Here is a 15,020-nt window from a genome sequence, read left to right as displayed (position 1 = left end):
TCTGACCTAGGTTTTGCCTCTGGGTCTCTCTCTCACACATTTATGTGATTTATTTCAGCATTTTCCAGACTTTCTGCTTTCAAGGGATCCTGACTTATCTACCAAGGAAGATTAGCTCCTTATCCCTGGTCTTTCTAGATGAGATGAACTAGACAAATTCATAGTCTATCAATGGCTATTAACCATAATAGATCAATGGAACCTTAGTGTTCAGATAATTATTCTGTCTTTTGCAGCCTGCTCAAAGAGCTCCTGGAGGCTTTTGACTGAGCACGCTTGGAAGCAAGGTGTTGGACTAGATAAACATTTGATCTGATCCAGGAGGGATGTTCTAATTTTAACAATTTAAAGCAAAGACATTGAAGAATAGTCAAAGATTGGAACTTCTTGAGCCAAAGTGATATTTATTATGAAATACAGTGAGAGCCAAATATTCCCTCAACCACTGAATCTAAAATTACGTAAATGTATAAAATCAAATTCCTCAGCTCAAACTAAAATGACTTTCAATGCATTACAGTGATAAAAGAGCCTACAGTCCCAACATAGCTCCAGATAGTCATGACCAAGTCCCACTGAAATGGTTCTCAGTTATGATCAAGGGACTAAAGGGGGAGCATTTGGAAAGAAACCAAAACAGTTTTCTTGCAAACAAAAATCCCGCCCCCCCCCCCAACCAGCAATTTTGGAAGGGCCTTCTTGGTCATTTTTTTTAAGTAGAGGAAGCAGCAGATAGAAGCCTTACGACACACATTCAGGCAGATGATCCAGGCATTCCAACAGCAGTGGCAAGCACTCTATGGGAACCTCTTTCAAAACTGTTGCAACTTTGTAGTCATTTTTGTTCCTTCAAATTGGCCTTCTTCATCCTTGCAACACCAACACTGGTATGTAGCCTGTCAGATTCGGCCATGTGATGACATTACTGAAGGCAAACAAAGCCAGTTGTTGATCAATACACACCGACCCTGTTATATTATTCATTATGGCAGGAGCATAAGTACCACCCAATGATTGGGTGCTATATATTTCATATCTTCAGGGTTCCTGATAGAACTTAAAGTTTTTTTTATTTGGGAGCTAGAAAATTCTGGGAAGAAATAAACTGGGTAATATAATTTCTATGCCATAAGTATCAACTTCCCCATCCACCAAACAGAAGCAATATTTTTAAAGAAACCAAGAGACCCCAACTGTGTAAAGGCACTGGAGGCAGGTTTGGCTGATAGATGTTCTTTTCCAGATGAACGGCCTTTTGGAAGCGAACATTCCAAAACCAAGGAAATCAGGAGAATTTCAAGTGGTCCAGGCCTTTGATTTAAATGGAGATAATGTTTCCCCAGAGCAGCTTGCTGCGTTACATCTGAAAGACACAAGGAAGCATTGGGCTAGAACAGACATTTGCATGGGGAGGATGAATAACCTTTGTACCTAAAGGTACAATGTTCAAAATCTATCCTAGCTTTTTGGACTTACATAAGCATCAGTTGACATATATTATGCTGAATAGCAGGTGTTTCCAATAAATATATTCCAATGGGAAAACTTAGAATCAGAAACTAATTTGTCCAAGCCAGTATTCCCAAATCAACAGGCAAGGAAGATGAGCAGTCTATACATGGTGGCCTCCCAAAGTGCCCAGCCTATATTTATCTTACTTTCTGGTCAATCTAATAGCTTGGCAGTAGCATGGTCAACATGAACTGCATTTACTTACTCATTTCATTTATACCCAGTGGGGACCCAAGATGGCCTACATAATTCTCCTCACCTGCATTTTACTCTCATAACAACAACCCTGTGAGGTAGGTTAGCCTGAGGGTGTGTGCAACTGGACCAAGGTCACCCAGCAAGCTTCTATGGCAGAGTGGGGATTTGAACCTGGTTTTCCAGATCCTAGTCTAAAACTCTAACCACTACACCATACTGGCTCACATAAATGCCCTGGGTATGTGAGGAAGGAATCTCATAATTGTTTGTTCACATCCTGAACTCTACACAGATGCAATGAAGCTGCATTCCCACAAAAGCATTTTGGCACTCATCAGGAACTGGTCAAGTCACTTCATGTCTTGATTGACCTTCTTTTGCTCTTACCCTGGTTTTCTTTCAAGAATCGCCAGACCTTTTCCCCTTAACTTTGCTGCACAGTGTTCTCAGGTCTCCGAGTATCCTGCAGAAAGGAACATCAAAGGTCTTTAGAAGCACTCCTTCATAGACAAGTTATTGGTTAGTATTTTTGTGATCTAAACTACAGAAAGGACATTTTGGGGTGGGGGACAGCAGTTCCAAGCAGATCCATGAGGTTTGAGTAAAATCCAGACAACCCATCCGCATTTTCAAGTGTATTTAGAATGGACTTTTAACACTATCATAAAGAACCCTGATTACAGGAATAGATCCACGGCAGTTGTGCAGATTCCAGACTGATACAGCCATGGTATCTCTCTGGAAAACCTCCCACCTTCTGTGGAAAGCTAGAGAAAGATTGGGGTTTGTTTGGGGAGGAATGAATATGGTAGGCAGAAGAGAATAGAGAAGGGAACAAGCTTTGTACTAATCCATCCTAAAGCAGGTGCCCTTGATAATCCCCCCCCCCCCAAAAAAAGAATCTCTCCTGTTCCCAAATCAGATAAGCAAAATCACAATGGCATCCCCTGGCATGACAGCTCCTGCAGAGCAGAAAGCAATTGGAGCAGTGATGCGCAAGCATTCGGCCCCTCTAAACTGTCATAGGCACTTGATGGATCAGCACACTCGTACCTTGATTCCTTCATCCTTGCTGGGTTCCTGAGATCGACTGATCCACAAATTGATACGAGATGACACTCCTCCTGGAACCGTCAAATTCTCCTAAACCACAGAGGGGTATACAACATAGAATTGCAGAGTTAAAAGAATGTCATCCGGCCCCCTCCCACCCACCCCCCGCAACGTTAGATCTTCCAAGTATGACAAACGTTTTAGTAAACAAGAATCTCTTCAGGGGGTTACTAGAACTATGAAAAACCATCAATCAGCATTGTAATGTAGTTAAACAAGCAAAGCGGAAGGCCCTTGTTCTCTTGCAACAGGTTCCACCTAAATTTGGAAAATCTTACATCTTATCAGCTCTCTCTGTTGGAAATGGAACCTGTCACCTTAGCTTACTCCATATCTTCATTATAGGGGATGTGAATTTTTTTTTTAAAAAAATTACTTTATAGCCCCTTGACCGATTCCGCTCTTCAACGCAGCTCTTTTTTCTGAATTCTGCATTGGCATCTCTGGAGCAGGGTTGGGTGTTCCCTGCTAGCTCCCTGCCCCACACAAACTTGAGAGCCGAGAACAAGACCAGGACAATGGCTAGTGCAGAAACAGCCCTTGTGTTTTTAAGTAACATTCCTTTGAGACAGAAAATTTTAAGTAACATTCCTTTGAGACAGAACAGTATATGACAGGGGTGTCAAACATGCAGCCAGAGGTGTCAAACATGCACCCAGAGGTGTCCTACCAGGCCCATGAGCCTGTTGTTTACATTCTTCTCCCTCTCTCTTGCTTCCTTCTACATCACAGCTTGCTTTGCCAGGCTTGTTCAATCACACAGGAGCTATGGAGCAAAGCCTCTATTTTCTCCATTGGTCGAGGCTCCTCCCTTGGGGAGGGAGGGGGGAAGGGGGAACTTGCTTTGCCAGGCTGTCTCAATTGCACAGCAGAGCTACTGAATCAAGCCTCTCTTCCTTCTATTGGTTGAGGCTCCTCAGAGCAAGAGTTGTCAGTTATCAGAGACTGTTAAATAAAATATTGCAAGAGTGCTAATTTTTTTAAAAAAATCTTTGTGTATGTCTGTGTCCTTTATAAAGTTTATATCTCCACTACCTGGCATTACATTTCATGACACACATGGCCCAGCCCTACAAAGTCCCATTTATGTCAGATCCGGTCCTCGTAACAAATGAGTTTGACATCCCTGGTATAAGAAGTAAGCTGCTGCCCTGGAGAATACATCTTCCCAGTCTACCCTTAACTTCAATGTGTACAGAGGCAGTGAGCAGCTTTTCCATGCTGCTGGCTATGAGCAGAGAATGATGCTGACCTTGTTTAAAAATACTTCATATTTTCTTTTTTATTATTTTGTTTTATTTATTCCTAATAAGTCTTCATATTACATATCACTTAATTATTATGATGGTCACACATACTACTGTAATATTTATTATGATTGATACCAGTTGTTAAAAGTTATCTTTTAAAATAAAATGTTTATACAAAAAAAAAAGACTTCACACTCTGTTACAATTTGTACCTATTCCTCACTAGCAGTTGTTCCGCCCCTGGGCTTCTGCTTTCCCCAGTTCAAGTGATCAGTTCTCCACCATTAGCTGTACAGGCACATTTTGATTTGCAGCTCCCTCCAGTTTCCCTTGCAGCTTCTGGATCTCAAAAAAACAAGAGCAGGAAGATGCAAGGGAAACTGAAGGGAGCTGCAAATCAAAATGCGCCTGTGCAGCAACTGGTGGAGAACTGATTGCTTGAGCTGGGGAAAACAAAAGGCCAGGGACAGAGCAACTGCTAGTGAGGAATCAGTGTCAGATAAAAGACTGGTAGATCTTCCACAACCAGGACCAAGATGATTACTATGATTAGTCTTTGGAATGAACCTTTTAATGGGAGGGGCTAATTTAGAGTTTTCTACCTGCCCTTCTCTTAAATCAAATAGCAGTTATAGCTCTATTTGTAACTACAAAATAGACACATACAAAAACTCCTTTATAGACAAGTTGTTGGCTAGTATTGTGTGATCTAAACTACACAAAGGTCTTGGGGAGGGAATCATACCATATTTAAGTTTAGAATATGCAGGTTGTCTCCCCAAAATCTGACAAAAAAGACTTCAGTAAGGATGGCCTGGGGGGTGGCAGGGGGCAGTAATGCTGGGGCTCCATCCTGGACTTTTCCCCAGGGCACCAGAATCATTAAGACCACCTGTTCAAGCCCATCATCTTGAAAGAACACACATAGAATGTATCTTTTTCTTCAAAATGCCAATAGTGAGTAGAGAAGCACTTCAAATCACAAGAACAAGTGGGGGTTGCAGGGATAAACCCCTTCTCCTTTGTTTGCATTGTTCCAAGGCAAAATGAGGCTACACAAGGCTGTGATTTACATTTTATAGAGAGACCAAGACATATGATCTTTGTTTTGTCTGTTTCAGCCCAGGTTGTTACACCTCTGTCTCTCTTAAGTACCACATATACACACATTGAGGCATGCTAGACATTTAATTTTAATAGCAGAACTGCATCTGGTAAAATCTTTAGCACCCCAGTTAGTGTAGGCACTTGAAGAGGCTTAATGGATTTGCCACACACAGAGGAATAGCCAAGTTTTTCCACATTGCACTTGTGTGTGAACCAAAGTTGTGCCAAGAGATGCTGGTCATCAAGGCCATTGCCCTATACTGAACATTGTGGAAGTTCAGAAATTGACAACCAGGACCAAGACAGTTCCCTCTCCCAGCACTTGGACTGGATAACCCAAAATTCCTGGTTTGGCTACCTTTTCCTATCCCAAGATATTGCAGGGTGCTTGCCAATTAAACTAACTTCACCATCAGCCCACACAAAACAGATCACCATAGCTAAGACCTTACCAGTCCTCCTTTTAAAAGACTTCCAGTCCCTAATACAGTATGAAGATGGTATAAGGGGGGGGGGGGGCGGGTTGGACTCTCTCATGGCCAATTAGAGACAGTCCCAAAACATTCCAGTCATGAAGGGACCAGCTAATCCCTTTCTGTAAGCAAACTAATATACACACCTGTTCAACATCCAAGCTCTTTCCTCTTGAAGGTTACCCAAAGTCTCCTTCAAGAGCATGCCTGTAACTGCTGATCCCTTTATACAATCCTTTCCCTTCCTCTCCCAAGCTATCAGAAGAGACTGGAAAGACCAGCTTAAAATATACTTTTAAAAATATATATGCTATTATATCACTGTTCAAAGCAGGCAAGAGGTTAAAAACCAAAGAATCATTATACTTAAAAGAATATGCCACAAAATTATAACAGCCCACCACCAGCTTCAGAATTTTTAAATGGCCCAGTTACCAAAATCCAAGGCCTCTGAATAACCTCATTTGACAAAGTCCTCTGAAAAACAAAGTTCTTCACCTACTTTCTAAAAACCAGAGCACCTGGGGGTTCTGCCTGCCCTCACCAGCAGCAGACAGTTCCATAGAGCTGGAACTACTATAGATAAAGCATGCAGTATGGCCAAGGAGGACTAAATTTGCCTAAACAAAGGCACCAAAAGAAACACTGCTCAGAGGGCCTCAGGGGGCATGAACCTTCCAGTTTCATCCATCCAAAATGCAGCCCACTACCTTTGGTGGGTTTCACCTTGCATCTCAGTCCCTTCCAGCTTCATGATTACTCAGCTCCTTACATTAGGATCTCCTTAAAAAAATGCTTATTCTGGATACTACAGGCCAGGCCTAGACAATACTGTACACTGTTACAGATAGGGATTGCCCATGTGGATTGGAGAGGTAGCAAGATATTTTTTTTTCAAATGCAGCCTCGCGTACTTACTGGAAGTTCTTACCAGAAGTGACAAAGGATAGCTCTAGAAATTGCCAGTTTTACTATGGAATAAAAGTCCCAAAGCTACCCTTTGTCACCTCCAGTAAGAATTTCTGGTAAGTACTCAAGACTGTATTTTTAAAACGTATCTCCCTCATAGCTGCACCACCCTCCAACCCTCAGTCTTCCAAAAAGGATGAGACACAGGCAGCTACCCTTGGGACCTTCCAGCAAGGCTATAAGAGAAAATTATTTAAAAGAGCTTACGGGAGCTTGAATGGGCTCTGGCTGACCATCCCTGGCTGAGCCCTTTGAGAGCTAGCTGTGATGTAGTGGTTAAAGAGCAGCAGACTCTAATCTGGAGAATCAGGTTTGATTCCCCATTCCTCCACACGCAGCCTGCTTGGTGACCTTGAATCAATCACAGTTCTCTCAGAACAGTTCTCTCAAGAGTAGTTCTCTCTCAGCCCCACTTACCTCACAGGGAGCTGGGGGGAGAGGAAGGGAAGGAGATTGTATGCTGCTCTGAGACTCTTTCAGATAGTGAAGGGCAGGGTATAAAACCAATTCTTCTTCTTCTGTTTTAACTGTTTTAAGTATCTGCTTTAGTTAAATTGTTTTAATTACCTGTTAACTATGTTTTAATTAATTTACTATCAACATTTTTATATTTTATTTATTGTTGTTATCTGCCTTGGATCCTATCTTTGTTTGTGCATGTCATAAAGAAATTAAAAATATATATTATCTATATTCAGGCCTTACCTTCCGGACAGCAGTGGTAGGTTCAGCCCGGACAGCAACACTGGCTTCAAAGATGTTTCGCTTGCTGGCCACACCCTCTGAGGGTGGTTGGAAGTTTCTCCGGGCAGATGGAGGCAATTTAATTGACCCCGCTCTCTAAGAACAAGAGGAGAATCAGGCAAGGGGGAAATATCACACTGCATTAAGAAAAGCACAGTGAATTTTCTCTTCCAACAGATACCCTGTTCCTTTCCCTGAAAAAAGTTTGGTCTCTTGTTGCTAGTAACCAACTTCTTTCAGTAGCAATCAAATGCTTTATTTTCCTTTTCACCACTGCTCTACTTTGGATACACACATCCTTCCATTTTTGTTTTGATCTAAAGCTAAAGAAAATGAAAGTTTCCCAAGCCGCTCTTGCATCATTCAAGATATTTACCCCATACACAAAAACAAGGATATAAGGAGAGAGGGGGCAGAGGATTGGATTGAACAACTTCAGATTCCAGGCTTGGACATTTATCTCCATAAAGAAAATCCATACAAATAGAAAACTAGCAGCATACGAGAATGGGACTTCTCCCCTCCCTCATTTTTAGGATTGCCAGCCAGAAGCTTTTTTGGGGGAGGGGGCAAGATGGGGGAGAAACAGTATCATAGCCTGATGCCATGATGTCACTTCTGGTGTACTTGGAAGTGATGTCACAGTATTGTGCATCTTTTGTTTCCCCCACCCAGTTTTATCCCTATTGCTCTACTGAGCAAAGGCAAGGACCGGAATAGTAAGTCTACCCATCATGTTTCAGCACAGAGGGTTTCCAAAATGCTGCTCCTAGGGGGCAGGGGACACTCAGAAACAACATGAGGGTGGATCTGCAGTAGATAGAGGAATTCAACAAGTCCATTAGTGGAAATCTACTGCTGGATCCAGCCCCCTCTCTGTGTTCACATTCTGGTTTTCTACTTGCAGAGAGTTTTTAACAAAAGGAACCCCCCAAAGTATCATCATTCCTTGGTCCTCCATCTCATGCAGTACAGTCCAATCTACCTTGTGTAAAGGATATTGATTTTTCAAGAAAGGCTGTCCAAAGCTCGTGGGTTGTATTCAACCCTTCTCTTTGATTTAGTCCTGATGTTTCCTCACCAGATTGCACACTATTTAGCAATATTAACTGTTCCAAAATATTGCCATCTCACTTTGGTGAGGTTTAATGTGCTTCCTTCAGCACTATTGTTTTGGAGATATCAAAATATTCCCTTCAGTCACAGGTTTTGCTCCTATCCTGATAATCTGGTTGAGTCATTGGGGCACATGTTATTACACTGTAGATTTTATAGCCAAGCACATAAAGATCTTCTGGAACTGATTCTGAGAGATAAAAAATTGCCCTATGACCAGAGGAAGCTAAAAATGTTAATGGCAGGAATCAACCAAAGAATTATAGTCTCTGTTGTCAAGTTTTCATATTCTGCTATGATAATATGAGCTGAATTAACCTCCCTTGTGTAAATGTTATTTTTTTTTTAAATATGTGGTTATGGATCTGGGTGAATATTGTAATTGGGATTTTTGTGGGTTATTAATCATTGATTGTTTTGTGTTGTACTGCTTGTAGGCTGCAATAAAAACTACTACTACTATTCCTACAGCCTGCCTCTGAATTCTAACATCTCATTCTCTTGCATGTAACTGAAGTATTAATAATCACTTGGCTCTGTTTAGAGCTGCATCATATAGCTGGCATGGTACAAACAAGCCATGGGCCAGCCCACCCTGCACATTTACCTGCACAGCAGATGTATATTTTTCCAGCTTCTCTCCAAATTTAGCTGTACTTGCTGGGAGCCTCATACTAGCACTATTGAAGCAGAGAAAGAGAAGAGAAAATGAGAACAAACTTCTCCTAATACCTCATCAAAGTAATTACAATGTTGACATAACCACTGAATGAAAGACCAATGGATTCTTATTATAGTTTGGATAACTGCATTGATGACTTCTATAAAACTGAAAAGAAACTTGCGCAGTTGAGAACTTGCAAGGACTTGAAAGGGCACCTCACTTTCCCCTGTATCCCCCTCCTCACAATACTACTTCTTTCCTTCCTGCTGATAAGCATTTCCTGCTTCTTTCTCTCCTTCCCTACCTACCCACCAACTAGGGTTGCCAATCCCCAGTTGGGGGCAGGGGATCCTCTGGTTTAGAGGCCCTTCCTCCACTTCAGGGTTATCAGAAAACAGGAGGGAGTGTTCGAATGTCCCGTCCCCCCCCCCTTATACTCTATGGAGACTAGACTGTGAGTCTGTGGTTCTAGGAGGCTGCTTTTTGAGGTAGTTACTGCATGTAATTAGTCCTTTGGGACTCATGTAAAGTATAGGGTTGCCAAGTCCTCTTCATCCCCCAGTGGGGGACATTTGTGTGCATGCCGCGCAATGAAATGACATCACTGGAAGTGACATCATCAAAATGTGGGGCTGCTCTAGGTGTTTCCAGGAAAACTCTATGGTTTTCCCAGACGCTCTAGCCATTTGAGAGGTTAAAACTCTATGGTGCCTATTGCACTGCCATTTTGATGACGTCACTTCCGGATGATGTTATCACGCCAGCGAAACAGGGGGAGGTTCCCCCCTCCAGCCCAATGTAGGCCAGCGGGTTGAGAGCCTCCTGGGTGGGAGATTCCCTGCCCAGACCAGGGAGTTGGCAGCCCTAGTAAAGTACCTCATTTAGGTCCTTGTTGCTATTGTTCCATCTGTTAAGGTATGTTTATAAGTTGCTGAATTTATGAGAGAGTGTATATATATATATATATATATATATATATATGCAAAGTTTTTTGCTGTACTGAGGCTGGTTCTCACCGAAACTGCAGCTTTTCTCCAGTCACTCACCTGGAGGTTGACAACTCTTTTTTGTCACATTGGAGTGACACTCTGTGGTTAAACCATAGAGATTTGACCCAAATTTAGATTGTCACAGTGGTTTCATACCAGAAGTGATGTCCTGCACTGGTGCAAAACCAGATTTCCCCACCTCCACCATTCTGCTCAATGTCAGCAGGAAGCAAGAGGTCCAGGAGGGTAGGTCTCCCAGTATACTGAGAGACCTGACATGCCTAATATTGTGTGGCCAGACTAATTTTTCAATACAAGTTTGAGTAATTTTTACCATAAATCTTATTGCAGGCCACATACTGCTCACACAACAATCAGAAAACCAGTTGCGTGTTGGACTACATTTAACATTTATTAAATACCTAGCACTGATTATTGTTCTTATGAAGAAGGCCCATTGTATACATATTGGCTTCTTAAAACCTGAAACAAATGTAATGTTGAGTATTGGACTAAGCTCAGGGAGATCCAAGATCTGCCGTGAAACTTACTGAGCAACCATGGGCCAGTCATCCTCTTTCAGTCTACTTCACAGGGTTGCTGTTATCCTAAAATGGGGAATGTATATGATCCTGAGCTCTGTGGAAGAATGTGGGATACAAACACATCAGACAGGCAGAAACTGAAATGGAATTCTTTAGGTAATTCCACAAATCCTGCTACCACAGAAAGTTGAGGCAATTTTGGCCACCCTCGTAAAGAAATATCATGCAATGCTGTTATTTGCAGTTGCCCAAGTAATCTGCACACATAGTTCAGTATAACTAGAGTGAGTGAGGGAGCAACAATTGGTGTGCCAAAATTTACCCAAGGATTTCTAGAAATAAGATAGTATTAGTATCCCAGCTTCTTCCATCATAGTCTTTTCTATAGAAGCCCAACAATATATATATACATTAAATTACATTATTTATAGTCTGCCTTTCTTACTTGGACTCAAGGTAGATTATACACAGTGAGTCAATGCAATCTACAGGTTGGGACGTTCCATAAACAATATAATAGGATTAGGGCTATAGAAGCAATCAGGAATCTGGAAACAGAACTGCTTAAGTATGTAGACCATAGGCTCTAATCATTTATCCAAGGAATTTGTGAATCATTTAGTACAGTGCAATTTTAATGCCTGTGTAGAAATACCCTCTTAAATAATTCAGTTTTGCATAGTTTGCAGCAGGGCCATAGCCAGCATTTGGAAGGTCGGTGGGGGGCATTTACATTTTTCAGGGGGCACTGATGCCCCCTAAGTGCCTCACACGACCTTCCCTATAGTTGTTCTCCCTCTCCGCTGCTCTCCCTCCCCCCACCCATCAAATTGCTTCTGAGTCCGGGGCAGAAGCAGTCCCAGCAACCCGTCAGAGTTTAAGGGTCTGCCAATCAGCTGTTTTGCGAGCCCTTTAAATCTCAGGGGGAGCTGGGGACTGCTTTTGCTTTTCAGAAGCAGCCCCAGCCCCCGCGCCAGTTAAAGAGCCCACAAAACAGCTGATCGTTGGTCCCTTTAACTGGGGTGGGGGGCCGTGGGCTGCTTCTGCTGGGGGCATGCTGCACACGCTATTTTAATGGTGGGGAAGGGAGGGCAGCGGCAAAAAGCAGCAGGGAGGGAAGAGAAAACCCTCCTCTTCCCTCCCTGTCACTCTCATTGCCACCTTCCCTTCCTTCCCAGCCACTAGAACAGCTGGCGGATCCGGCAGCAAAAGCAACCCCCAGCTCCCCCTGCGAGTTTAAGGGCCCATGAAACAGCTGATTGGCAGGCGCTTTAACTCCAGTGGGAGGCTGGGACTGCTTCTGCCCCCAGCCCACCAAATTGCTCGCAGGGCCAGCCGCAGCCCCTGGAGCCATGGCAGAGGCCGCAGGGCTGGTTGGGGCCTCCAGTCAGGGGGCCTCTCTCAGAAGTCGGGAGGTTGGTCCCACACAGGCCCCCTCATGGCTACGGGCCTGGTTTGCAGAGAGTCAGGAGAGTGGAAGCCTTCTCAAAGAGGTCTTTCCACAGAAGGCACATGGATAAGCAGTTGTTGATTTTGCCCATTTGCTGGTTAGCACCTACAAAAGATCTTGCTCAGAGCAAAGCTGTCACTATGGTGTACAGGGGGAAGAGGCACACTTGCAGGTAATATGAGGGTCCAGGGCCTATAAAAAAGATAATCTAACAGATATAAGTATCCCAAGCTACAGGGGGGAAAACATCTAAAACAAGAGTTAACTAGAATCTGCTGACCTTCTTGTTAGTGTATCTTGTTTATCCTTTGGAGGCACCACCTAGAAACATAAGAAATAGAGATGAGAAACTGGGTTCTTTGTCACAACAAAAGGTTTAAATGGGACTGAACCCTGTACTGATTCTCCATTAGCCTTGTCCCCGTCTCACACTCCTTTTCTCCGCAGTGCTTCCATCTGATTTCACACAAGCTGCCACAGAGCTGTGATTCGCCCCACCTCTTTCCCATGGCAAACTGAAACCAGTTTTCAGAGGATCTTGCTTGCTGCAGGAAAGAGGTGGGGTGAGTAGCAGCCCCGCAGCAGCTTGCACAAAATCAAATGGAAGCGCCATGGAGAAAAGGAGTGTGAGACCAGGACAAGGCTAATGGGGAATAGGTCCTGGTCTGCCTCAGGGCCAAGCAGCTTTTAAAACTTCTGAAAAAATCTTGTAGTTTATTTGACCACATAAATAAGATGGGCTTGTAACATGAGATGACAATTTTCTATAGGATGGGAAGGGGGTTCACTGCACACAGCCCCTTCATCTTAAGGCAGATTCATATGTGCTGATGAGTAATAGGTTCAGGATGGGCAAAAGGAAGCATTCTTTCTTCAGTGAGTAATTGTGGAAATCATGTAGCATTGCCAGTCTCCTGGCCCTGCTTCCAGCCACACATCAGCTGGCCAGCAGGGAGACTTCAAATTATACAAAATGGAGTGACAGTATCGTAATTATAGAATGAAAAAACCCAACAGTAAGCTTCCAAGAATAATTTCACGTAGTCAGTTGGTTCTGTCACTCAATCTCATATTCATTAGTAATTATACAAAAGTCCTTATCAATGTTCCCTCTAAGTTACAGAGTCTTGTGAGCAAAAATTCTACTTTGTGAGCTACTGATGTTAAAGTTGTGAGCTACTGGCATTAAATTTGTGAGCTACTGCATAAATTATTGTGCTCTGGGGCCATTTTTCGTGAGCTAAGACAAAAATGTGTGAGCTGGAGGCTAAAACTCTGTGAGCTAGCTCACACTAGCTCAGCTTAGAGGGAACACTGGTCCTTTCCAAATTTATTTTAGCAGAATCAAGCCTACTATGTCATCAAATGTGCCTTGGAGTGCCCATATGTTACTTGGTTAATATACATGTAACAATGTATCTCTTAAAGAAACCGTTCGTAATTCACAAGAAACAGCTGAAATCAATCAATTGATTCAGACCATTGGGTACTAATGTTTTTAATTGATGAATATAAAAAGATTTCCTTCTTAGTAAGGTAGTTTGTATATCACTTCTGTTATATTTATATTGCTGAATTTTTTCCAGTATTACAAATTTGAAGTCTTCAACCGTATGGCACATGTCTTTAAAGTGGCTAACCAAAGCCGTTTCCGCCACTCCCCATCTAATCGTAGACTTATGCTCAATTATACATGTTCTGATTGTCCTAGTAGACATACTGACATATTTTAAACCACAAACACAAATCAATAAGTAAATGCATCCCTTTGTTGCACATGTGAATAAATCATTCAGTTCTTTATCAAACTTAAGTTCCAGAAACGTAATCCTGCTCATTAACCATACTTGTGCACAAATAGAGCAATGGCTGCATTTTTTCTGACCCTTTACAGGATGCTATCTCTTACAATCATGTAATATGTCCATTCTAATCAACATATCTCTTACATTTTTAGTGCGTCTAAAGCCAATGAGTGGTGGTACATCACAACCTAGAATCAACTTTAAAATATTCCGCTTTCGTTTGATATTGTTTTTATCACTTTGGCTTTGGCTGTGTTTTCTATAGTCCATGTAATTCGCAAAGGCCTTTTAAGAGTTTCTGATACCCGAAATAATTCACCCCGGTCCTTATGATCCACTTTACTTTTAGCTGTTCTTATGGTTTTTTCAGGATAACCCCTATGAATAAGTTGCATACCCAATTTAAAACTGTCCCTCTGATAATCTTCATAAAGTGTGGAATTGCGTTTGATTCTCAAAAACTGTCCATAGGGTAGATTATGTTTTAACTGGTGAGTATGATAGGATTGAAAGGATAAGTATAAATTTCTATCAGATTCCTTTTTATACAACTTTCTGGAAAACAATTTTTTATTAGTAACATATGGTAATAAATCTATATCTATATCTTACATCTTTAAAAATTTCTTTTATCTACCCCATATATTACTTTCCACCCATCCCTCCCCCCGTTACTTGACCCCCGCCAATGTTATTTACTTTAAAAAAAATTAAAGGTACCCTTAACTATTAAAACAAAAATTTATATTCTTCTTCTTTTTAAAGCTTAATTATTATCAAAAATTGTCCAATGTCCTTTTATTTTCCACTCTTTTTCTATATATCTTCTAAATTTTTCCACTCTGTCTTAAAAACTTCTAAATCATAGTCTCTTAATATTCTTGTTAATTTGTCCATTTCACTCCATGTCATAACTTTTTATACAACTTTACAGCTAATTTATGTTCCTTAGTAATAAAAACCTTGGTATCCGAAAAATTAATACATAATTCATTGTAATCTCCAGAAAATTTTATAGTATGATGAATTGAATTTAACCAATCAAAAATGTTTTTATGTTACCATCATTTTTGTAAATCATGAAA

The 15,020-nt window shown here is 41.7% G+C and overlaps 1 protein-coding gene across 1 annotated transcript in view; it reads right to left on the bottom strand.

Annotated features, from left to right (window-relative positions):
• Positions 1–384: 384 nt before the first annotated feature.
• The window catches only part of LAD1 (ladinin 1), a 47,508-nt gene continuing 32,872 nt past the window's right edge, over positions 385–15,020 (bottom strand). Inside the window, exons 5-10 of the mRNA XM_060231157.1 lie at positions 12,411–12,451; positions 9,090–9,162; positions 7,328–7,462; positions 2,764–2,853; positions 2,098–2,173; positions 385–1,363 (exon numbers count right to left, since the gene is read on the bottom strand). Coding sequence (XP_060087140.1) covers positions 2,135–2,173; positions 2,764–2,853; positions 7,328–7,462; positions 9,090–9,162; positions 12,411–12,451 — 378 coding nt within the window. The 3' untranslated portion in view covers positions 385–1,363; positions 2,098–2,134. The remainder of the gene's footprint in view (positions 1,364–2,097; positions 2,174–2,763; positions 2,854–7,327; positions 7,463–9,089; positions 9,163–12,410; positions 12,452–15,020) is intronic.

The sequence above is a fragment of the Heteronotia binoei genome, chromosome 2, assembly GCF_032191835.1.
Source record: "Heteronotia binoei isolate CCM8104 ecotype False Entrance Well chromosome 2, APGP_CSIRO_Hbin_v1, whole genome shotgun sequence".
Taxonomy (NCBI): Eukaryota; Metazoa; Chordata; class Lepidosauria; order Squamata; family Gekkonidae; genus Heteronotia; species Heteronotia binoei.
Note: the sequence above shows the minus strand (reverse complement) of the source record. Positions and strands in the feature narration are given on the sequence as shown.